The sequence below is a fragment of the Jaculus jaculus genome, chromosome 18 (assembly GCF_020740685.1).
Source record: "Jaculus jaculus isolate mJacJac1 chromosome 18, mJacJac1.mat.Y.cur, whole genome shotgun sequence".
In the NCBI taxonomy this organism is placed as follows: Eukaryota; Metazoa; Chordata; class Mammalia; order Rodentia; family Dipodidae; genus Jaculus; species Jaculus jaculus.
Window position 1 is genome coordinate 27,731,853 of NC_059119.1, and position 24,374 is coordinate 27,756,226.

Genomic DNA, 24,374 nt, shown 5'->3' on the forward strand with positions numbered 1-24,374 from the left:
GTATCTAGGTGCTTTTAGGGATGCAAGCCTGGCTCTTTGTCACAACTCTCATCAGTCCTGGCTGCCTTATGCTCAGTGCTACTTCATGCAGTGGTCCTCAGCATCCGTCAGAGGGTGCCTCGAGGTGCTGGAGATGCTGGAATCTCTTGCATCAAATATGTTACATATTTGCATTGTGCCTACACACATCCTCCTGTAGACATTCAATCATTTCTAGAGTACTTAGATCATCAAATAGAAGGAAAATGCTATGTAAATAACTGCTTTATTGCTTAGGATATAATCACACAAAAAAAATCTGTGTGTATTTGGTACAACTACATTTTTTTCTAATATTTTCAATCTAGGGTTGGTTGAATCTGTAAACATGGAATCCACTGATAGAAGGTATGACTATATATGATGTCATCTACCAGCCCAGCTGAATCTTCTCTCATCACTCTGTTGGGATGACCACCAGATGAGAGCTATTTAATCTCAGCAGGTTTATATAGTATTAAGCACAAATTACTATTCCTGATTGTTTAAGTGGTTTGTGCCCATACATTAGCAAGTGCCCAGCAAGCAGAAAATTTCCTCTCTTTCTCTCTTCCTGCTTCTAACAAGTTTCTGAGTACCTTGTTTATGTGTAATAAATACTTAACAAACTGAATTAAAGAGTATGTTTTACTTAGGGGTGGGGCAAACGCAAATGCTGCAGACTAAATGAAAAAATGATCATTGAAATCAAGGCTCCAGTTTGGTTTTGAAGACATAAATACGTATTTTAAAGCAATGCTAATAATAAAGTGCTATATTACCAATATAAATGAGGCTGCATAAAATAACTTCTTTCTTACCATAGTGCATTAAGAAGCCATGAAGTGTACATGACACACATTGTGTGCCAGGAGAGAACTCAAGGCCTGCCTCTAAGATATTGTGGTAGTTTGAATAGCTAGTCCCCCATATATTCAGTGTTTTCATAGTTTCTAGTTTGGCTCTACAGCCACCTGGCTGGAGGAGGGGACTGGGCAGATCTTAAGGGGTGGTGGTAGGTTTGAAATTCCAATCTAAAGATATGCAAAGTGCCTAGTTCCAACTAGAGTTCTTAAAGTATGTTTGTATGGCTTGTGGCTTCTCTCTCTGCTTGGTCCTGTGAAAGCAGGCCAGCTTCTTCTGCCATTATGGAACTTCCCCTGGATCTGTAAGCTTCACTAAATCCCTTCCTCCGTAACTGTGCCTCGTCTGGAAGCTTATCTAAGCGAACCTGGAGCTGTCTGCTATAGAAATTGGTACCAGCATGTGGGCTGAGATGAATGTGACCATGTGGATTTTGGTATTTTGGAACTTTTGTATTGGAGCAATGGGCATGGATTTGGTACTTGCAACTGAAGATACCTTCTAGAGTGGTAAGCCAACTATTATGGACTGTTATGATGAGAGTTTGAGAATGCTAAGTGCAGAAGAATTGTATTTGGAAGCCCGGTTTATAAACTTTCTAAGGGAAAGAAAAAAGAGGATTTTGTTGGAACTGGGCTACCTACATAAGGGCTGGCTGTGTTCTGCTGCCCAGGCCCAGAGTTTGATCAAGGTTAAATTTGAAATGGACTGATTTGCTTGGATAAAGATATTGGACTGAGAAATTTAATAGTTTTAGATTGGAAAACCTGAAGCAAGTAAAAATTACTGGCACTAAGACCTGTTTTAGGTTACTGAAGCTGCTATTGTCAATACATTAGCAATTTTAAGGAAGATGGCCCAACGTCTTTACATTAAAACAATGGAAAGGATGCCTGAAGAATGATAGAAAGGCAAACTCTTTTTGAAAGACTTGACTGGAGAAGGAACCTGCTCTTCAAGGTCATGATTTTTTTTTCCCTGAATTAAAAATATGGCTGAGTCCTGCACACCTTGTATTGGTTTTAGAAGCATGAAAAATGTGTGGAGTGCTCATGAAAAGCACACAGTTCCAGGAGCTGCTACTGAAATGTGGCATGAGGCAGATCCTCACGAAGAGGTTGGAAAAGCCTTTGGAAGATAGACCATGGTTTGCATGGAGACCCGAAGATGTTTTGGATATACGAGGAGTGTGCCAGTGCTGCCATGGAAGCTGTTGGTTAAAGATGGCAGTTTTCCCTGGCTACTCAGCTCAGTTGGAGGAGCGGAATTGGAAAATCCAGAGACTGCCAGTCACTGGACTTGAACTGCAGAAGTTTGGTGTTTGCTTGGTGGTGGTTGAGTTTACATCGTTCTAGTCTCTCCTTGCTGTGCCTTATACCAGTTGAAAATGTTTACTCTGTGCCTTTATATGTTGAGAGTATATAACTTGTTTGATTTTCCAAGACTCACAGGTAAGAGTAACTATCTTAAATCTCAGATGAGATTGAGACTTTGGAACTATCTTAAGTTGGTAAAGACTGTGGGGAACTTTGAAACTAGACTGAACACAATTTACAATGTGTGGTGGTTTTGAATCTATTTGGGGCCAGGGACAGAATGTGGTAGTTTGAATAGATGGTCCCCAATATATGCAATGTCTTAATACTTTATAGTTTGGATCTGCAGCCACCTGGCTGGAGGAGATGTCACTGGGCAGTTGAAGTGTGCTGGGTGGCTTCCCCCCCCCCCCACTCTCTCTCCTTGGACCTGTGAAAGCAGGGCCAGCTTCTTCTGCCATGATGGAACTTCCCCTGGATCTGTAAGCTTCAATAAATATCCCTTCCTCCATAACTGTGCCTGGTCTGGAAGTTCATCCCAGCACACCTGAAGCTGTCTGCTACAGACATGTTAGAGATAATGACCATCTGAGTGGGGTTCGCATCCCCCAAAGCTCACAAATGATGGTCACAGAAACTTTAACAATATGCTTCTATTGTTTCTTTCTCCCTTCCAAATGCCTAGAACAGTGCTGGGCACAGTGATCCCTCACCCCCTCCCCATATAGCCAGCGATTGCTTGACCCTAACCTTCTAGCAAGCCAGAGCATGAGTCACAAAATGTTCTGCAAATGTGGTGAGTCTTACCTTTCTAGTCTTCTGAGATCACACACAGAGTAGCAGGTTTGCCTCATTTCCTTTTCCAAAGAGGTAGGCAATGTTGGTACTTCTGTCTCTTTACTAAGCCTGCATGAGTGAGGATGGAGCTCCAGAGGTTGCATCTGGGACTTGGTCCAGGGCCTCTCTCTGTCTTGGTCCCCTTGAGCTTCTCTCAAAGCCTTGCGGAAAGACTCTGGCCTGGGACCCAGACCTTCTCCCATGTCCAGGGAGGCACTGTCCCTCCAGCTGTCCTCTTGATCCAGGCTGGGGCTTTGCTCTGAATCAGTACATGTCATCCTGGTGAACCTTTGGTCTGCTGATAGTACAGGAGCCTATTAAGAGAAATGTAAATGGGGCTGGAGAGATGGCTTAGTGGTTAAGGAGTTTGCCTGCAAAGCCAAAGGACCCAGGTTCAATTGCCAGGACCTACGTAAAGCCAGATGCACAAGGTGGCGCACGCATCTGGAGTTCATCTGCAGCAGGTGGAGGCCCTGGCGTGCCCGTTCTCTCTATATCTGTCTCTTTCTCTCTCTCAAATAAATCAATAAATAATTTTTTTAAAAAAAGAAGGAAAAGTAAATGATTATTGGCTATACCACTTGCACTGAGAAAACTCTAAAAATTGCTTCATTTTTTAAAAAAGAACTTTTTTCATGTGCCTTGAGGTCTAATTAAAAAGAAAGAAAGAAAGAAAGAAAGAAAGAAAGAAAGAAAGAAAGAAAGAAAGAGGGAAGGAAGGAAGGAAGGAAGGAAGGAAGGAAGGAAGGAAGGAAGGAAGGAAGGAAGGGAAAAATATGGAGTTGCCAGGCATGGTGGCATCCACCTTTAATCATAGCACTCAAGAGGCAGACGTAGAAGAATCTCTGAGAGTTCAAGGCCACCCTGAGACTACATAGTAAATTTCAGGTCAGCCTGAGCTACAGTGAGACCATACCTCGAAAAACAAAACAAAAAAAAGATAATAATAATAACAATAATAAAAGATGGAGTTGAGGATTTGTCTCCCCTGTCGGGGTCCCAGATCCCCTACCTGCTCCCTGGACAACACACTTAACCTTATCTTTTGTTTTGACTTGAGGCAGAGGCTTATTATATCCCAGGCTGTTTTCAAACTCATGGGGAGCCTCCTACTTCCAACCTCCTCAGAGCTTCGGATTATAGGTGTGAGACTCAACCTTATCTTTAAGCACCTCAGAAATGTGTACCCTATAATGTGTACCCTATAAATAACGTACCAAAAATCACATTTTAAAATAGGTGAGATAAGGGCTAGGGAGTTGGCTTAGTGCTTAAAGGCACTTGCTTACACCTGCCGGCCCTGGTTTACTTGCTAAGCCATCCACGTAAAGCCTGATAGGGTTTTGTTTGCAGTGGCAAGAGACCCTGACGTGTGTATACACACACACACACACACACACACACACACACACACACACATGTGCTTGCGTGTGCATGCAAATAAAGAAATAAAATGAAATAGGTGAGATAAAGAATACGGAGAGAAAACGAGCAGTTATCCCACTTTCACTCCTTGAAGAGCTCCTGTGTCTACCTTGGAGCCTGCAGCATCCAGTCTCCAGACACTCTCAGTTATCCGTCCACTCCTTGGACCGCCCAGTCTACTATCGACTGCTGCTTCCTTATTATCCTCACCCTTCATCTCTCCCCTTTCCCTTGACTCTGCCCCAGTAACATGGTTCCTCCGATGCCACTCCAGCTCCCTCCTCTCTCGCCCCTCTCAACCTCCCTTTCTGTTACCTGCACACAGCACATGTTAATCCCAGTTCCATGGGAAACTTTGCGGCCCTCCCCACCTGCTTCTGAGCCTGTGGCTCTATAGAGACCCACCATGTGGCTACAGGGGACAAGGGGGTACTCAAGGCTTCCAGATAATATTTCCTTATATCCTTAGCAAGTTCTACTTCCTACCTCTCTACTCTCAGGACTTCCCACCTTTCTCTTCTCACCAACTTTTCCCCTCATCTCTTACTTCACAGTGAAAAGAGTTATATTTAGATAAAAATCCTCCATCACTCACAGAAAGTCCTACTGAGTGTCCTGCTGCCCCTACCCATACACCCTTCACCTACCAGCCACCCGTTTCTCTACTCTGTTTCATTGCACCCTGTTAGGGAAGTGTCTCCAGTGACTTACGTTTTCCTAAAGCCACGAGGCAATCCTCTGTCCTTCCCTCTCTCTAGCTCTCAGCAACGCTCTGCACAACTGGCATCGTTGCTTTACGAGTGTCCTCACTCATGAACGCATGAGGAGCCCACTGTCAACTGGCCCTCTTACCTTCTCCTGTGTCCTTCGTCCCAGACTCACTTGTCTGTACCAGGCCTCTCCATGCACTATTCAATTATTTATTTGTTTTGGATTTTCGAGGTAGGATTTCACTCTAGCCTGACCTAGAATTCACTCTGTATTCTCAGGGTGGCCTCGAACTCATGGTGATCCTCCTACCTCTGCCTCCCGAGTGCTGGGATTAAAGGCGTGCGCTACCATGCCTGGCTATTTGTTTGTCTCCCTCTAGCCTAGGCTGACCTGAACTCACTCTGTAGCCCCAGGTGGCCTCAACTTCATTGACAATGCTCCCACCTCAGCCCCTGCCCCCCACATACACATCAAGTGCTGGGACTGTAAGCATGAAACCCCACCACATCCAGACCTGTACTGAATTTTCGGTCATTTTCTTGACACTCCCAATGCCATCCCCACCGTTTCCTGCCTTCATATGTGTCTATATAACAACAGCTCCCAAATTCAATTTTTCTAACCATTCATACTTGGGCTCTACAATGCTGCCAGATAGACTTTTTCATGGTATAGCCTACAACATCTCAGTCTTACATGAGATCAGGAGCTGTTCGTGCAAGCTCTGAGGATCACAGCCAAAGACTCCCAGTCCCTAGGCACTGTGCTCGGCTCAGAGGAGCTGCTTCGGGGTTAGGCTTCCTCCCTTGGGCCAGCACACACACCCCAATACAGGTGTCGGTCCCACCTGCGAGAAAATTCCATCTCCAGACAACCTTTAAGCTCAAACTTCTCTAAGATTGTAGCCTGATGGTCTACCATGAAGAATTTGGACTGGCAAGCCCCAGAATTATATAAGCTAATTCCTTACAAGCCTCTGTCTACACACACACACACACACACACACACACACACACACACACACGCACAAACACACAAACACACACTCCCATCTGTTCTGTTTCTTAGCTGAAGAATCAGACTAACATATGTATCCAGGCAAAGATCTAGAATTCTCCTGACTCCAGAAGCTCTGATAAACTTCCCCACTCATGCCTATCTCGTGCGTCAGGAGGGTGGACATATTCCATGTCATTCGTCAGCATGGAAACTGCTAGGGGACATTCCTTGGCTCTCGCTTTGTGTCTCCTCTCCTTGCATTCATTTCCCTCTCTGCTGGAGAAAATGGCCCTGGAACATTCATGGCCAATGTCTAAGCATCTGCACATCTAACACAAAGATCCAGGGCTGGGAGAGAGAGGCAAGGGCAAGGAGGAAAAGAGACATAGGAAGGTTTGGGGGCCCGGTGTTCTCCTGCCCCTGCGGGAAGGGCTGGTGATAAAAAAAAACAGCACGGGCTTCTTGGGACCACCAGGCAGGAAAGCCAGCTGAGGGGAGCAGAGGACGCTGCGTCGTACCTGCCATCCCTGCTCAATCTCGGGCAGCACACCTGGAGGAGGTCGGCAAAGGAGGAGTGTAACTTCCGGTGACGAACCCCGCAGCAAATGGAGTACTTCCTACAAGAAACCCAGAGCTGTGGTCAGATCTTGGCGGACCTTCTGTGTGCTGCCCACTTGCCCCAGGGAGTGACCTCCTCCCTTGCCTTGACTTGTGGCTTGTCTCCAGAGAACTCTGGAGGGCCCACGACTCGGAGGTGTGACCCTGACTCCTCAAAGAGCCAGGGGCCAAGGATATCGCCTTCCAGTGGCAATGTCCAGAAGACAATAGGACTCTCAAAGTCCTTCTGTTACAGAGGGCCTCTTCCCTCTGGGACTACAGTGACCTCCCCTCGGTTCCCTGCCTCCTTCCACACTGCCCAGAAGTGGACTTTCTAAATGCTACACCACCACCTGGCTCACCCCAGCCACACACTCACCTGCCACTGCGTCTCCCCAGTGGCTTGCTCTCACCTTTTCCCTCTGCACCCACAGCTAAACCTCCAGCCATGCTGAACCTGAGCCCCAAGCTACCTTGTCACTGTCAAAGCCCAAGGAGGTCCACAGCTCCTATTTTCCATTTGCCCCAGGAGTTTTTCAACCTCCCAGAACTAGCCACATTTTAGACTGGATAATTCTCTGTGGGGATTCGTGTCATATGCACTGAAGGGTGTTTAGCAGCATCTCTGGCCTAGAGCCACAAGATGACAGCGGCGCCCATCAGTTGTGGCAACCATAATGGTCTTGGGACTCTCCAAAGGTCCCCCCAAGAGGCAACATTCTTGCCTGATTGAGAACCACTGGCCCAGATTGTCCAGTGCCCCTTCCCCAGCTGCCCAGAACTTTGAAAGATTAAACTTGTTAAAAGTTTGAACCTAGAATGTTCCTCAAAGGCCCATGTGATGAAGGAGTTCAACCCATGCTACTGTCGGGAAGTGGCTGGAACTTTATGAAGTGTGATCCATTTGTAGGAAGTTAAATTACTGGATTGTGCCCATGAAAGGGCCTCTCTCTCTCTCTCTCTCTCTCTCTCTCTCTCTCTCTCTCTCTCTCTCTCTCTCTCTCTCTCTCTCTGTGTGTGTGTGTGTGTGTGTGTGTGTGTGTGTGTGTGTTTGTGTGTGTCTCATATTTTTATTTATTTATTTTTAGACAGAAAGAGAGGGTATTGGCTCACCAGGGCCTTAGCCACTGAAATCCAACTCCAGATGCTTGCACCACCTAGTGGGCATGTGAGACCTTGCGCTTGCCTCACCTTTGCGCATCTGGCTTAAGTGAGATCTGGAGAGCCGAACATGGGTCCTTCAGCTTCACAGGCAAGCGCCTTCACTGCAAAGCAATCTCTCCAGTCCTCTGTCATATTTTTAGTAACAAGTAGGGCTATAATTTCAGCAGAGAAGTGGAAAAGAGAATATAAAGAGAACCTCTCTTTGTCCCTCCAGTTTCACACCACCTCCCAAAATGTGTGTGAATGTGTATGAAGAGACCATTGGCCAGTACAAAAGACAGAATTCAGGCCCAGTTTCACTCAGGGTGCTGCTGAAAAGCAACATTTACTCAAGGTCAGGGTCAGATTTACTCAAGGTTCAGTAAGATCCAAGTCCGGGCTCCAGGTGTAAATTTCAACAGTCCCAAGTATTGTCTGCGGGGACGGCCCTCAAAGAAGCATGGCTGATGTTAGCCTGTCCCCAGAGCTGCAGCACCCCCCCCCCCCCGCAGCAGACCCAGCCCCAGCACCTGGAAAAGAAGGCCTTCCGTAGGCTTTCCATTCACCGCCAGGATAAGGTCACCTGCCGCAATGGCACCGTGTTCCTCCGCTGGCTGTCCTGGGAAGAGCCTCTTAATCCTCACCAGGTCACTCGTGAGGTGGCGGCAGCTCCCTTTCTCCATCTGCACGAAACTGAATCCCAAACCATTGCTACTCTTTTTCAGCTTGACTTCGAACTTAGGACCTGCAGTGTAGGATATTAGTCAAAACAAACCCTTCAGTAGGTTACAACTGGCATACAGATTGTCACAGAGATGAATTATTTCCATCTGGCATACAAAGATTTTGTGTGCAAATACTGTGGCAGAGTTCATTACACATGTTACAGATCTATGTTGCCTCATAGAGCAACCATGAACACAAAGTTCCTGTTGAAAATATTTATTTGTTTATTTATTTTAGAGAGAGAGAGAGAGAGAGAGTATATGATGTGTGTGTATGTGTGTGAGACCAGAGCCTCTTGCTAGCACGAACAAACAACATGTATGTACCACCATGCGGGTGCTGGGAAATTGAGCCCACTACATCAATCTTTGCAAGCAAGTGGTTGTTACCACTGAGAAATCTCCCAAACGCCTCAAAACTTCCAAATAGCTACATTTTTAGAAAGTAAAAGGAGGTTAGGTGTGGTGGTGTATGCCTTTAATCCCAGTACTTGGAAGGCAGAGGTAGGAGGATCACCATGAGTTTAAAGCCAGCCTGGGACTATATAGTGAATTTCAGGTCAGTCTGGGCTACAGTGAGACTCTGCCTCAAAAAAAAAAAAAAATTAAAAGGAAACAGGTACAATAATCTCTAAACATATGTCAATTTAACATAATTCAGATATTCCTCGATTTATATGGGCATTAGGTCCTAGTAAACTCCTAGAAAATTGAAAATATTATTTGTTAAAGTGCATAGAATATGCCTAACCGACTCAACATCCTAGCTTGCAACATAGCCCACAGCAGTGTCTCTCTTGGCAATTGTGGCTCCAAGAGCTATAAATTGCTACAACCTCCTAGCATTTCAGGAAAAGATCAAGGTTCTAAGTTCAAAGTATAGTTTCTACTAAATATGTGTGACTTTCACACTATTGTAAAAATCAAAGAAAAATCTGTAGGCAAAACCATCTTAAGTTAGGGGACTGCTTGCATATCTGCATTATTATCATGACAAAATATAATCAACATGATGATTATTTGTATCTTTTACTCTTCTTATGAGCTACCTCTTCAAACCCTGGCATGCACCTTGTCCATTGGGATTGGCATATTTTAAGTGGTCAGTAGCCACACGGGAGCCTGCCATATAGAACAGTGCAAACAGAGAAAACCAACTAAATTTATAAATGAGGTTGTGGCCTTACACATACACAGGATATCAGCTACCTTCTCATTCCCGGGACCAAACACCTGACCAGAAGCAGCTTATAGGAGGAAAGGGCTTATTTCAGGCGTATAGGATTCAAGGAAATTTCCATCATGGCAGGGAAAGCAGGGCAGGATCGGGAAGCTGGTACCCCCTGGTCATACTGGGAGGCAGGAAGTAGAGAAAAGCAAGCAGGTGGGCTGGAGAGATGGCTTAGCGGTTAAGCACTTGCCTGTGAAACCTAAGGATCCTGTTTCAAGGCTCAATTTCCCAGGACCCATGTTAGCCAGATACACAAGGGGGCACACGCATTTGGAGTTTGTTTGCAGTGGCTGGAGGCCCTGGCACGCCCAGTCTCTCTCCCTCCCTCTCTCTCTGTCTCTCTCTCCCTCTTACTCTCTGTTACTCTCAAATAAATAAATAAAAATAAACCAAGAAAATTCAAAGAAAATCAAGCAGGACTGAGCTATAGCACCTCAAGGTCATCCCTCAATGGCACGTTTCCTCCAGCAAGGCCTCATATCCTAAAGGTGCCACAGTCTCCTCAAATAGCACCATCAAACACATGAGTCTATGGAGGACATTGACCACCACATTCTGCCACTGTACCCAACAGCCACCTCATGATGCAAACTGCATTCAGTCTGACTTTAAAAAAGTCCCCATAGTCTTTATTAGTCCCAACACTGATCAAAAGTCTCCTCCAAAGACAGTTTCTTAAATGTGAGTCCTGTAAAACCAAAACAGTTACCATACTTCTAACATATAATGGCACAAAATCAACATTGTCATTCAAAAAGGGAGAAATGGGGTGTAACAGGGAAAGATCAGACCAAAGAATGACTAAAACCCAACAGGGAAATCACCAAATCCCATAGTTCTATGTCCAGTATCTGGGACCTGTGATGAAAACCACTAAAAGGCCAGGTGTCGTGGCGCACGCCTTTAATCCCAGCACTCAGGAGGAAGAGGTAGGAGGATCGCCGTGAGTTCGAGGCCACCCTGACACTGCATAGTGAATTCCAGGTTAGCCTGGACTAGAGTAAAACCCTAACTTGAAAAACAATACAAAACAAAAAAAACAAACAAAAAAACAACCTCTAAAAGGTTTAAGCAATTTTCCCCCTCAGTTACGCTGCCTGTGGCCTCTCTCCTGGGGAAGATCCAACCTGAGACCATAGCTCTCCTTGACAACCATCCCCTAGTTCTGGCATCTCTAAAATTTTGGGGTCTCCATTGTGACCTACAGTTCATCTTCACAGCCTCACACAGTGGCCACATCAGGCCACCTTGCAAGGATTTTGACCCTGCTCACATTGCATAGCCTCAGTGGTGCTCTGGAATCACGAGGCAATATCCCATGACCTGTATCTTGCATCTTTCATTCTTTTATTATCAAATCAGGATGAAGTCTGGCCCTGATCTCAGTTGCAGCAGCTCTGTATGCTGACCTGGGTGAGAAGGGAACTCCTTCAGTCTTCTATCTTAAGGCCTATTCTTCTCAAGAGAATTCCAATTCTTAAGCCTTCCATGGCTTGGGTATTGCCCTCAGGGCATCCTTCCTATTGTCCCAGTACAGAGCAGTTGACTTGCCTGTAATGGTGGTAATCAGCAAGTATAGCTCAAGAAGCTGCAGTCTCTGGAACTTTTTTTTTTAATTGCTCACATTTCTTACCATGCAAAACTTTTCATATCTTTGTATTTTGTATTTTCTTTGCTTTCATTGTAGATCCAAACCAGGGCAGCAAAGAGAAACCATATCACACATTCAATGCTTTTTCTTTCCCTGAAATTTCTGCTGCCAAACACACTAGTCCACTATTGTTAAATTCAATATTACTCAAGTTCTCAAGACACAGGCAGAATGCAGCCATGCTTTTTTCATTTTTTGCCAGACTATTACATGAAGTGTCTCTAGCCCAGTTCCAAGTAGAGTCCTTATTCCCCTCAAAACCTCATAGGCTGAGCTTCCGCAGTCCACATTTCTTTTAGAAGTTTTCTGGTCTTCCAAATCCCCACCAGAATGGCCTATTAAGTTCTCTCTACATGACATTATAAAGTTGCTCTAGTCCAAAGTTCCAAATCCTTCCACATGCCTCCTGCAAGCCAGGTGCAAAAGATGAAAAACAACATGGTCAAGTTGATCTGAGCAATGATCCCCTACTTCTGCTATCAATTTTTCAGGAAAAAATACCCAGCCAGAAGCAAGTGTGTGGAAGGAAAGGATTTATTTCAGCTTATGGTATCAAGGGTGGTGGGGGTTCTCTCATGGCTGGGAAAGCATGACAGGAGCAAGCACAAAGTGGAGAGAGGCAAGCAGGGCCTGGGCTAAAACACCACAAACCCTGACCGCAGAGGTTCACTTCCATCAGTCCTAAAGACCCTAAGATAGTCTCAAAAGAGCCATCAACTGTGGATTAAGCGTTCATACACATGAGTCTATGGGGGTCATTTTGTAGTCAAACCAACACACGCAGGATTCCCACACCACTAAGGTAAACTTGTATAACATATACATGTACATATACTTTTAGAACCTCAATCATGTTTTAGTGTACTGAAGATTAAATTCTATGGAATTAGATCATGGGGAGAATGATAGCCAACCCTACAAATAGTGTTTTAGCTGCCATTTTGTTTAGCTATGTGGACTGACTATAATGCCAGTGACCCCTGGATGCCAGAGATAGAAACAGATCTAGGCACTTAGGGGGTCTAGCAGCCAAAGAGGCTTCTGGGCTTCAACCAACTTGCCTTCATCAACTAATAAGGCAACTGGTGAACAGATGGACAGAGCCTCGACTTGTAAACTTCCACTGGGGCAAGAATGGAATAGCTGAAGCAGATAGAGGAGTTTTGTGGTATGACCTCCTCCTATCACCATGCTGGTTTCCATAGCTTAGTTTGGTAATCCATTTTCACAGGACCCTTTGGGGTATGTAGAGAATTTGAAGAAAGAGGAGTCAGACTTGATTTTAGAATGGGTGCCATCCTACCCACCCCATCACTCTATCTTATGGTAGAGTGCCTAACCTGCCCCATATGTCTAAGAGGAACACAAAATCTGTGAAAGGAATGAAGTATGCTTATGCTCCAGACAATGACACAGTAGGGCAACAGACCTTTTCCTAGAGGGAAACAAAATTCCATAGAGCATACAAAGAGGCGATCCATCAGATGTACCACTACGTCCCTCTCACTGACCATGGCTTTGCATTTGCAAACGATGCTAATCACAGAGCCAGACTCCTGGCCAAAGCCTCCGTCTCCCAGCCTGCCCACCACCAGTTCCCAGATGACTTTGTTATCAATGCCGTGACTGGAGTTTGGAATCATTTGTATCTGAAAGTACATGATCCTCTCGTGTCAATCTCATCCCTAAATATTCATAAGCATTAGCATTCAGGCAGGTGAACAGAAGATTGCAGAAAGCTTGGGAGCCGAATTATGACGGATACTCATTTGGAGACAATGCATTTATTTTGTTTTTCAAGAAACATATTTTGCCAGTTTGGCTGACGAGCATCTTCCCTGTTGGATGTTTTTTAAGAAGCCTTCCTGCCTCTCCCTTTTGACTTGACAATTCAAAAAGCAGCACGAAATGACACAGCAATAGTAACACTCAATTCTCTCTCCTCTCACCATCTGTCACGGAGACGCAGCTCACAGGCCTGCCACGCTGGGCTGTTACCAGGGAAACAGCCACGTGCTCATCTCCCATCCTGTCATTAGGAGGACACTGCTGTGCAGTCGTGTGGCCTCTTCTCTCTAAGACCAGCCTGGCCACCTAGAAAGATCGGTGGACAGACTCAATTTACAGTTTATGTGCAACCCTCCCTTTGCTCAGAAAATGTTTCTTCCTTTTTCCAGTGTCTCCAACAAGCTGCTTCATTTGACTCTCGAATCAAAATCCCCAGTCCAGCCCTTTGGGAGGTTACAGACCAGTCGTTCCAACTGTGAATAGGAAAGTGCAGCGGGAAGTAACATGGGTACCTCCATGTCAGCATGATCCATGCTAAGCTCTCCTTCTTCCCCTCACTCTCCTGTTCTCTACCTATGCTCCTAACTGCATTAACCTCACAACAGCCACACCTGTGGTCCTCCAGCCCTGCCCCCCGCCCCCATGCCGCCTCTCGCCTTCTAAACACCCATCTGGTTTTGAGGCTTGTGAGTTCCCCTACCAGAAACAAGTCCTCCCAAGTGCTCCCTCCTGAATTCCCTCTCCACCCCTGTGTCCAGCTGGCTACAGCAAGCTCTGGCTAACTTGGCTGGCTGGCCCTGTCTTCATTTCATCTGGTCCACTCCCAGCATGGATACTGATGGGTTGGTTTAAGACACAAAACTGAACATAGAACACTGGGTTAAAAGGCCTATGTAGGGAGAGGTGGCTTAGTGGTGAAGGCACTTGCCTGTGAAGCCTGAGGACTCATGTTCCACTAGCCAGACGCACAAGGGGATGCAAGTGCACAAGGACTCACGTGTGCACGAGGGGGCGCATGTGTCTGCACTTCAATTGCGGTGGCTGGAGACCCTGATGCACCAATTCTCTTTCTCTCTCTTTTTTTTTTTTTGTTGAGGTAGGATCTCACTCTATCTCAGGCTGACCTGAAATTCACTATGTACTCTCAAGGTGGCCTCAAATTCATGGCGATCCTCCTACCTCTGCCTCCTGAGTGCTGGGATTAAAGGCGTGCGCCACCACGCCTGGCTCAATCCTCTCTCTTGTTCTCTCCCTCTCTCACACTCTTGCATAAAAAAGGCAGTCTGTTGGACTTGTCTCAATAAAAAAGAAAAGAAAAGAAAAGAAAAGGAAAGGAAAGGAAAGGGAAGGGAAGGGAAGGGAAGGGAAGGGAAGGGAAGGGAAGGGAAGGAAAGGAAAGGAAAGGAAAGGAAAGGAAAGGAAAGGAAAGGAAAGGAAAGGAAAGGAAAGGAAAGGAAAGGAAAGGAAAGGAAAGGAAAGGAAAGGAAAGGAAAGGAAAGGAAAGGAAAGGAAAAAGTCCCCTATGTCTAAACCCCAAAGCTATAGGATAGCATCCCAGTCCTATGCTGATCTGTCCCCTTTTTTCTTCTGGTTTGATGCCCTATTTTTCCCTATCATACATCATTACCTACAAAGTTCAAGAAGCAGTGGATGGAGACATCCAGAAAGCTCATTAGAAATGCCATACTTCCCCTGCCGCCATCTTTCTCCTACAACTGCCGTTCAGTACCATGTCTATGACCCCGGAGCCGCAATTCCCACCTGCCGTTGGGCTAGCGGCCTGGCAAGTAGCCTCTCTAACCACGTCTGTTACCAAAGGTCTAGAAAAAAAAAAAAAAGCTGATTTGAGATGTGTCCTCAAGGCATGCTGACCAAAGTCATCAAGGCAAGTAAACTTAACCATGAACCAGACTGTTTTGGGGAAAGAAACAAAAAAGGGGAGCTAGGGCTGGAGAGATGGCTTAGTGGTTAACCTCTTGTTTCAAAGCTAAAGGACCCTGGTTTGAGGGTTGGTTCCCCAGGACTCACGTAAGGCAGATGCACATGGTGGCACATGTGTCTGGAGTTTGTTTGCAGTGGCTGAAGGCCCTGACGTTCCCATTTCTCTCACTCTCTCTCTCTCTCTCTGCCTCTTTCTCTCGCTGTCTGTCTGTTGCTCTCGAGTAAATAAAAATAAAATAAATAGAAAGGGGGGGTGCTAGGGGACTTGTCATGTAGTTCGACGAGAGAGAGGGCAGTGGGGGGCAGGGGCAGAGTTTCACACAGCACTTTGGTAGAAGAGCCTTGGAATTGTTTTTGTCTCTGTTGAGTCCTCATTTACCAAGAAAGAGAGAGAAGGCCTTGACAGTTATATGGCTCACAACACTGGAGCAATGAAACATCCCTACCTAGAGGCAGAGGTCAGAGGCCAGCATGGGAATATGGAGACACTGCCTGAGCAACGCGTTGAGTAAGGTGCACATAGTCAATGAGCATCTCTGTCTCTTGGCATCCTGAATTCCAAGTTCAGGATGAAATGCAATGAGAAGAATCCCAGGATGTTTAAGGCCAGGGCATGCTGGGTATACAGCCAGGGTGACAGGCAGTGGTGAGATAGAACGGGAGGTGGGAGTCACTGGGAGCTGAGGCAGGAATGAGAGAGAGTCTGCAAACAGGGGGAATCCCTGGTCAACAGTGTTGGCGCACAGCCAGGGCCAGGCTGGAGGAGCCACTGCGCTTCATTGGCTGTCTTCTGCTGTCTGGGGCCTAAACCTAGGCAAGCAAGCAGAAACTTTGCAAAGCTATTTAAAGGGTGTGACACTTTCTGCATACAAACATCTGTCTGCCACCTCCTGGCGTTCACATCCCCTTACAAAATGGAGAGGGGGGAAAATGCGAAAGAGAAAAACAAGCAAAGGAAGAAAGCCTGCTTGTGTTTCTCAGCTTGCTCTTTCTCTCCAGAGGTAACTGCAGCTTCCAGTGTTGTCCTAGATGGTTCAGGAAGCAAGAGAAATTCCCCAGTAAGAAGCTACTCACCTGCCCAGGACCCTTCAGGCACTGCACAGCCTGCTTATGGGTGAGACCACACAGACTCACTCCATCCACCTGCAGCAGCCGGTCACCTGCAAAAGGGATGCATATCACGTCTCTGGTTTCTGGGGCACAGGAAGGACACCTCTGAAAGCCCGCCCCCCGCCTGGGTCCCCTATGCAGATGCCTGCCAGGGGATAGCAAGCAGAGCAGCTAAGTACCCCTGGGATTGGCTCAACAGGGAGTCTACTGGGTCTGGGCACCAGACGCCTCTCAGAACATGCTGCTTGTCCCCCAAAGCTTACAACAGAGCAGTGACTTGAAAGCCTGTCTATTATTGGCTCACAGGATGGCTGAGCTAGCCTTCCCCCCTGTTTTCTTTTAAAACCATTTTTGAAAGTATTTCAAGTTGCTCAGGGGTAATATTTATATCCCCAGGGTGATTTCTATTTCAAAAAAAAAAAAAAAGGTCAGGGAGGCAACGGTTGATACTGGGAACACAGGGATTTAAAGAGAAATGGAGATAAATAAGATCTTTGGTATCTTTTTTTGGTTCAATTATGGCAATTTTAGAGGAAAATAGAAATCATTCCCTTTCTTCAAAGAAGTGTAAAATGTTTCAGAGCAGAGAGAAAGTTCACAGTGTCTCCCCATGATAAAGTGGAGTCTACAATGTCAGCTCTGACCTACCGGGGGAAGGGCAGAGCGGAGGCTCACCGTGGTCTCCATACTAAAGTGGGCTCACCAGTACAATTCCTGATCACTTAAGAAAGCAGTACTCTCCCCCAGCAATAAGCTTTTAAATCTCCCACATCAAATTATGCTTCCCATGTTGCTACAGTAAACTTTAGATCCCAACTAACCCAAGAGGTAAGTGAGACAGATGGAATCCCACCTCCCTTCGCAGGTGAAGAAACCAGACTCTGGAGAGGCAATGACTTGCTGGAGATTTGAGAGCGGCACTGGGGAAGGCCTGATCTGTCCCTCCCACCTCAAATAGCACAGGTCCTAGCATGACCTGCCCCTCACCCTGCAGGATCTGTCCTTCCTTGGCAGCCGGGCCTCCCGGAATAATGGATTTCACATAGATTCCACCGTAAGGTACAGTTGTGTTGATGCCACCCTGAAAAACACAAGGCCAAGTTTACCATCCATCTGTCCCCCCCTGGGGGCCCCCAGACCTCCCTCATATCTACCCCACAGCCTCATCTCCGTCTGACAGCATCTTCCACATTCACCTGAGCAGACTATCTAGATTCACCACTTAGCAATATGGTCAGGTTTGCACAGATCATAAAAATGCAAACTGAGTAAGAGAGTCAAGCTAAGCCCCAAGCCCATCCCAGCCCCCAGCTCATGGCAGGTGTTGTAAAACTTGAGTGAGAGAGGATACAGAAAATCTGAATTTGCTCACTGTTTGTTCTAAAGGCTCGTGCCTGGCACATTTGTATATTACTGTGTCTGTTTATGGGAAAACAGTAGTAAATCGCATAGTAGTCTGTAGCCTTTTTTTTTTTTTTTTTTTTTTAGATAGGGTCTCTCTATGTAGCCCTGGCTGGTATTAAACTCAGTTTCACCTGCCTCAGCCTCCTAAGTGCTGGGATTCCATGTATGTGTCACAGGTTTAGCTCTGCAATTTATTCTTTTTTTTTTTTTTTTTTTTTTTTTTAGAGAGGGAGAGAGAGAATTGGTGTGCCAGGGCCTCAGCCACTGACATTGAACTGCAGATGCTTGTGCCACCTACTGGGCATGTGCAGGATGCACTTGCCTCATCTTTATGCATCTGGCTTACGTGGGATTTGGAGAGTAGAACATAGGTCCTTAGGCTTCGCAGGCAAGTGTCTTAACCACTAAGCCATCTCTCCAGCCCAACTTTTTTTTTTAACTTGACAATAGGTCATGGACACCCTATGGGTCAGAAGATCAGGGTCTAACTCTAGTTCTTTCTTCCAATTTACTTTATGCAAGAGATGGCTATTTCTCTTGATGCCATATATCATTCTGTGCAGCCTTTTACCCCTTTATTGCTTCTACCTCCCAACCCCACTACAGTTATTACAATAATAATTGGTCATATCCCTCATTACTTTTCTCCACATCATATAATCACATAGAAAAAGCTCAAATGAGCTTCAAGATGGACAGCCAAGCTAGTCAACTGAATAACCCTGCTTCAGCTTGAATCTTGAATATCCATCAAAGGTCCACATGTTAACAGTTTGATTCCTAGCTTGCTGCTATTAGAAGGGTGTAGAACCTTTGAAAAGTAAGGCATAGTGGGTTATTACTCTTGAAGGAAACTAAAAGACCCCATTCTTCCTTTGACCTTCACTCTCTAACCACCAAAGCCCAAACCGGGCCAGCCTGTCTAAGACTACAAGCCATAAAGAGCCCGATCTGTTTATGCTCTGATTGTATTTCTGGGAGATGTGATAATGATGGAAAGCTGACACAGACCCCAAGACTTGAAGGGATTTCAGGCAAGAATCCTTTGAAACGTGACTTCCAGCATTGAGAATGCAACACCTCAAGGTGACCAACTTGCAAGAAAGGGCTTACATTCCTCCTCGAAGCCCAGCTGCTGATGGGAACTCCCTCAGCCTTGCCCTCCTTGGAAGACTTTCTTTGGGCTTTTGAACTCTACCTACCCATCCAATTCAGCTCCTGTTTAGAACTTCCTGAACTTGCACACCGAGGATGCAACTATCCCTTGCAAGTGAATTAGGTTCTAACTTCATTTTTTGGACTACTTGGTGGTTTTTATGTCTCAGTAACAAATGCAGACAAATGTTTAAACTCAATTAGATCATAGGGAGCACAGAATTGGGGCACACAGGCACAGTTTCTCCATCTTGCCTTCTTGCTCAAAGAGTATTTCATGGAAATCTTTCCACGTGGTGGAAACTGGTACAGATTCATTTGCTTGGTATCTATGTGTGCACGTGTCATAGTCCATGCAGCCCTTCCTTAATGAATCTGTAGTTATTGTCCCACTGTTCATCATGATCAGCAATACTGCATTAGGCATCTTCAAATGTGCAGCCTTACTTAATGGGATCCTTATTTCTATATGCATTTTTTTCATCATAATAGATGTTGGCAGCTTGCATTCCAGTATGAATGTGTATATAATTATTCACATTTCTTCCAGCTTTGTATAACTGTACCCTTTCTCTGCAATCACACCAGCTATATTTGGCCAACCTGACAGTTATAAAGTTAAATTTCCCTTTAACTTCATTTGTATTCTGCTAGCTTTTCACGGGCTTGAGTATCTTTCATTTGTTTGATGACCATTTGGATTTGAGTGAGACATTTCAATAACTGTTTTTGAAATGAAAGCTCTACAAAGGAAAAAGTGTTTCACCAGCCAAAAGAAAACCACCAACCTCCTCCTAGCATATGCATATATATGAATAATCTAAAACTTAGCAAGTTTTTTAGATGAGAAGTAGCTATGTTTGGTGTCTAGTGATAGGATTGTTGTTACAAGCCAAGAATAAATTGACCATACTTGGTTAAAGTCTGTTCACTCCCTATGGACTCATGAGCCTCATTTCCCCATATTAAAAATCATCTACTGACACATCGGTTGTAAGCTGATGGTCCACCCATCCAAAGCCCTGGCTCTAGATATGCAGCATCACTAGGGAGGGGAACAAACAATGCTCTCCATTCACATTTCTCTTGGGTTTCCTGTGAAAGTGTTTGCAGCCCTTGATATTTCCTAACTGCTAGGAAATTCTGTCTTTTTTTTAAGATTTAATGAATGTATTTATTTATTAGAGAGAAAGAGAGAGAGAATGAGCATGGGTGCACCAGGGCCTCTAGCCAGTGCAAATGAACTCCAGACGCATGTGCCACCATGTACATCTGGCTAACGTGGGACCTGGAGAATTGAATCTGGGTCCTTAGGCTTTGCAGGCATGCACCTTAACCGCTAAGCCATCTCTCCAGCCACATTCTACTGTTGTGAATCAGCAGTTCAATCCAATAATGCCATCCATTGCTGGAACACAGCCCCCTTCCAAGGTCACACTCAGGTAAGTGGGTATGCTCAGTGCTCACTAATGCAAGCAGTGCTTTCCAACCTGTGACCTGTCACTTTGTGGGTAACCACCTTTGCAGGGATCATCACACCCACACTGTTGGGTGATTAATTAGGTGAGAAATGTCCCTTCTCAGACATCTGCTTGGTTGAGCTCCAAAGGCAAAGTTCAAATATGAGACTGGGCAAAGACAGTTGCCCAGGCCCTCGGGAGACATAGCACCAGGCTTACTAGGACCCTGTGGGAAATGATGGTGACTGATCTCACCCTTGCCGCTTATACACAAGCAGCACGTTATCAGAGTCGAGTGTGCCCCACTGGATGGGCATCTTTGGACTGCCTTCCAATCCCCTCTAAGTAGTCTTACAGTCACACTGAATCCAAGTGTCCCGTCTTCTTTAACCAGCTCCACAAAGTAGATTTCACCAGCTTTGGTTTCCGGAGGTAATGGAGGACAAGAAGAACTGGCCCCCTGTCCCTAAACAGAAATAAAGAAGACATGAGGTTCCAGCCCTGTCTGTGCAGATGACACTTCTTGTCTATCACCTGGCCCCAAGGAGCCAGCAGAATTGCACCTAGAAAGCACGGGCTTCCAGGTTGGCCACCAAGGGATTCTCCTCCATCTTTAGCAGTTCCCCTCCAGCTGAGCTTGTTCAGGTCTCTCAGATTCTCTGGCTCATGCACACTCTCCCACCATGTGCTTGATGCCTTCTGCCCCATTATAATACAGCACAGTAACCCTCATCAGACTCCTTCCCTCAGTCTAGACCTTTCCAGACTCCAAACTATAATCCAAACTGTTGCTCCTACTATCCCCATTTTGTGCCATTCTGTTATAGCAACGAAAAAGGCATTACTTGGCCTGGATATCCATGACCTCACAGTGCCTGACACTACCTACACAAGACCGTCATAATAGGAGGAAGAGATCATGACATCAAAATAAATGAGAGATTGATTGAGAGGGAGAGGGGATATGGTGGAGAACAGTGTTTCAAAGGGGAGAGTTGGGGGAGGGAGTGCATTTACCATAGGATATTGTTTACAATCATGGAAGTTGTTAATAAAAAATAAATAAAAATTTTTTAAAGGCACTACTATGCAAATTGCTGGGAAGATAACAGTGATGAGATGGATACCTGCCCATACAGAATTGTTATCTAGGGAGCTAGAGGGTTTTTACAGAAAGATCCCCAATCAACTAACCAATAACCTTGTGTTAATAAGCATGAAGGTGTGACATGTATGCTGTCATCTCGATACAGAGAGTTGTACTTGCTGATCGCATGGTATGGTGGTTTGAATCAGATGACCCCAGAAACTCGTGTGTTTTGAATGCTTGGTGCCCAGTTGGTGGAAATTTGGGAAGTGGATCCCTGACAGAGGAGGTGTGTTGGTGGGAACTGACTTTGGGGTTTATAGACCAGCTTTGCCCTTGCCAAAGTCCCATTCACTCTCTTGCTGCTATTGTATACCTGCTGGCATAAGGAGTGATGCCCAGGCTCTGTTCTACCATGCTGTCCTCTGCCATCATGAAGCACCCTTTCAAGACTATAAGCCAAAATAAGCCCTTTCCTCCCATCAACTGCTTTTGGTTGGGTGTTTTGTCCCAGCAACACGAAGGTAACTGGGACAGAAAACTGACACCATTGCTACTACCCCACTGACTGTGTGGCTATTGATCTTTTTATGAACTGATTTGTGGAAGAAATATGGAAGGATTTGAAACCTTGGATTAAAAGACACTTTGTAGTGCTTAAAGTAGAGTTTAATGGCCAATTCTGGTAGAGCTGAAAGACTTAAATGCAGAAAGAACTGTGGACCATGGAGGCTTGGCTTATAATGGCAAGAATTGTATCAGAACTGGGCTAGAGACAGTTTGTGTGAAAGGCCAGCTTCATTCTGCCCATGTCCTGAGAACTTGAGGGTTGAGTTTGGAAGAAATGGACTAGTGTGAGTAGAAGGATATGGAACAGAAAGACATGAGAGTTTCATGCCAGGGACTGCATGCAACTTCAGCTGCAATTCAGAGAGCCTCTCCTTTGAAATTGAGTCAGCTGTTCTGCACTGGGGCTGAGGGAAAAATGCTTAAGTTTTTCTGCTTTCCAAGTCAGAATTCAGCTCATTCTCCTACTTCTGCTTCATAGCTGCTGGAGCAGAAGTGATGTGCAGACTCTGCTCATGTCATGCTTTCCCTGGCATCATGAAGCTTCCCCTTGTAACTGAGAGCCAAAATCAAGTCTTCCCTGCCCATCAGCCACTTCTGGTCAGGTGCTTTGTCCCAGCAATGAGATGCTAACTGCTATAGGCCCCAACCAATGAATCTCAGATGGATAGAAGGAAAATATATATATATATGCTTCTCTAGAATGTGACTTCCTGAGAGCAGGAGACTTATCTGTCCTGGTCTTTGTTATATCATCAATAGGTGGCACCAAACCTACTACATTTATGGTGCTCAACACTCATTTGAGAAATAAAAGAGTGCATGGATGGTTGGAGCCATGGAGTCCAGAGAAAACAGCAGCCCCACCTGGGTGGGAAGCAGCACATGGACTGGTCGCTGGTCCTACAGCTGCACATGGCTCGTCCTTTCTTGGGGAGTGTCAAAGGCATCGCTCAGTCCCGCGCTCAAGTCTAACTAGGTATCAGCACTATTTGGGCCAAGTGACAAATCAAAACTTCTGCTTGACAGCAGGGTAGAGGCTGTCATTTTGAGGCTCTGTGGACAGACATCATTACCTCCATTTATACAAGGTGAGTTGAGAGGGGTGGGATCGTGTGCCTGTTTGAAACAAGAGTCCTAGAAAGAACTAGAAAGCACATATAGTGAGAGCATGGGCAAAGCAGGAGAGCTAACTTCCAGGTTTGTTGCAAGGTGCTGCCAGCCTTTAAAGAAGCCAGTGGGCAGCAGCTATGCACCTAGAGTAGAAACTTGGGGGGTATTGTAACCACTGGGGCGTGAAGCATGGGGGCGAGAAGCGAGTGTGCAGCGGAACCCAGGGGTCAGCCTGAAGTAAACAGCAGCTCACTGGACCTGGGTTCATCAGTGGAAGGATGGCCACATGTGTGAGAACAAGGCCGGTGGCAAGCCTCTACCCAGTTTTGTGCCAGCTGTGGGCTCCTACTAGGACTTCTTTCAGGCAGAATCAACCAAAAGCCAGAGCTGACACCATCTACGAACATTAGCTTTGGGGACCCAGAGCAGAAGAAAGACATAGAAGAGTGAGTTCTGGGAGACCCTCCCACCTAGTGTCCCAGGAGACAGTGGGACGTGGCCATGAATTACTTGTTCCGAGGGGTGGTGGTTAAGAGCAAAGCCACCAAGTTCCCACTTCAAGGAATAAATGGAAGCCAAGATTTTAAGACACCTGGCAGCCCAAACCTTGCTCTGGGTAACAGTCAACGTCCTTGCGTTGTCATTACCAGAAACAGTTATAAAGAGAAAGGGTAAAGGGGGGGGGCAATGCCAAGTCCTGGAGCCTGGTCATTCTATCAGGAGCTCCGCCTCTGCCCCAGGCTGGGCAGACACTTACATCCACCTCGCAGACGCGGAAGCTTAGGATGGTAGGGGTTAAGCAGCCTCACAGAGCACATGGAGAGCGCATAGGGACACAGGAGCTGGGTTGGACTCCACAGCCCTGTCCTCTTTTGTCCAAATTCTAGAATGTGAAGCAAAAGATGAGCACCTTTAATGGTGGAGGGGAGAGCATAGGCCCCTGCCTGGGCGATGAACTCTGCACCTGAGCCATTTCCAGGCCTCCCATGTTTCTGTTCTGGTCATGCGTGTGTGATGACACACTTCTCCGGCACCCACTGCTCAGGATGTCTGTAGGTGACACACCAGAATTCGCTGGGCTATTCTTTTCTTCCCCGGGGATATTTCCACAAGCACCTATGAAAGCAGGCCAAGAAGTCAAGAGCTTGAAAGACTGGCACCTCGGTGGCATCATATGTGGGGCACCAAGTTTTCCACCAGTGACAAGAGAGAGCTTTTATAAGTTATAGGAG

At 45.9% G+C, this 24,374-nt stretch overlaps 1 protein-coding gene across 1 annotated transcript in view; it reads right to left on the reverse strand.

The window, feature by feature from the left end:
• The window catches only part of Frmpd2 (FERM and PDZ domain containing 2), a 138,493-nt gene that overhangs the window by 6,839 nt on the left and 107,280 nt on the right, over positions 1-24,374 (reverse strand). Inside the window, exons 20-27 of the mRNA XM_045137653.1 lie at positions 24,053-24,258; positions 20,731-20,835; positions 17,344-17,437; positions 16,321-16,406; positions 13,467-13,611; positions 8,441-8,655; positions 6,689-6,787; positions 3,006-3,349 (exon numbers count right to left, since the gene is read on the reverse strand). Coding sequence (XP_044993588.1) covers positions 3,006-3,349; positions 6,689-6,787; positions 8,441-8,655; positions 13,467-13,611; positions 16,321-16,406; positions 17,344-17,437; positions 20,731-20,835; positions 24,053-24,258 — 1,294 coding nt within the window. The remainder of the gene's footprint in view (positions 1-3,005; positions 3,350-6,688; positions 6,788-8,440; positions 8,656-13,466; positions 13,612-16,320; positions 16,407-17,343; positions 17,438-20,730; positions 20,836-24,052; positions 24,259-24,374) is intronic.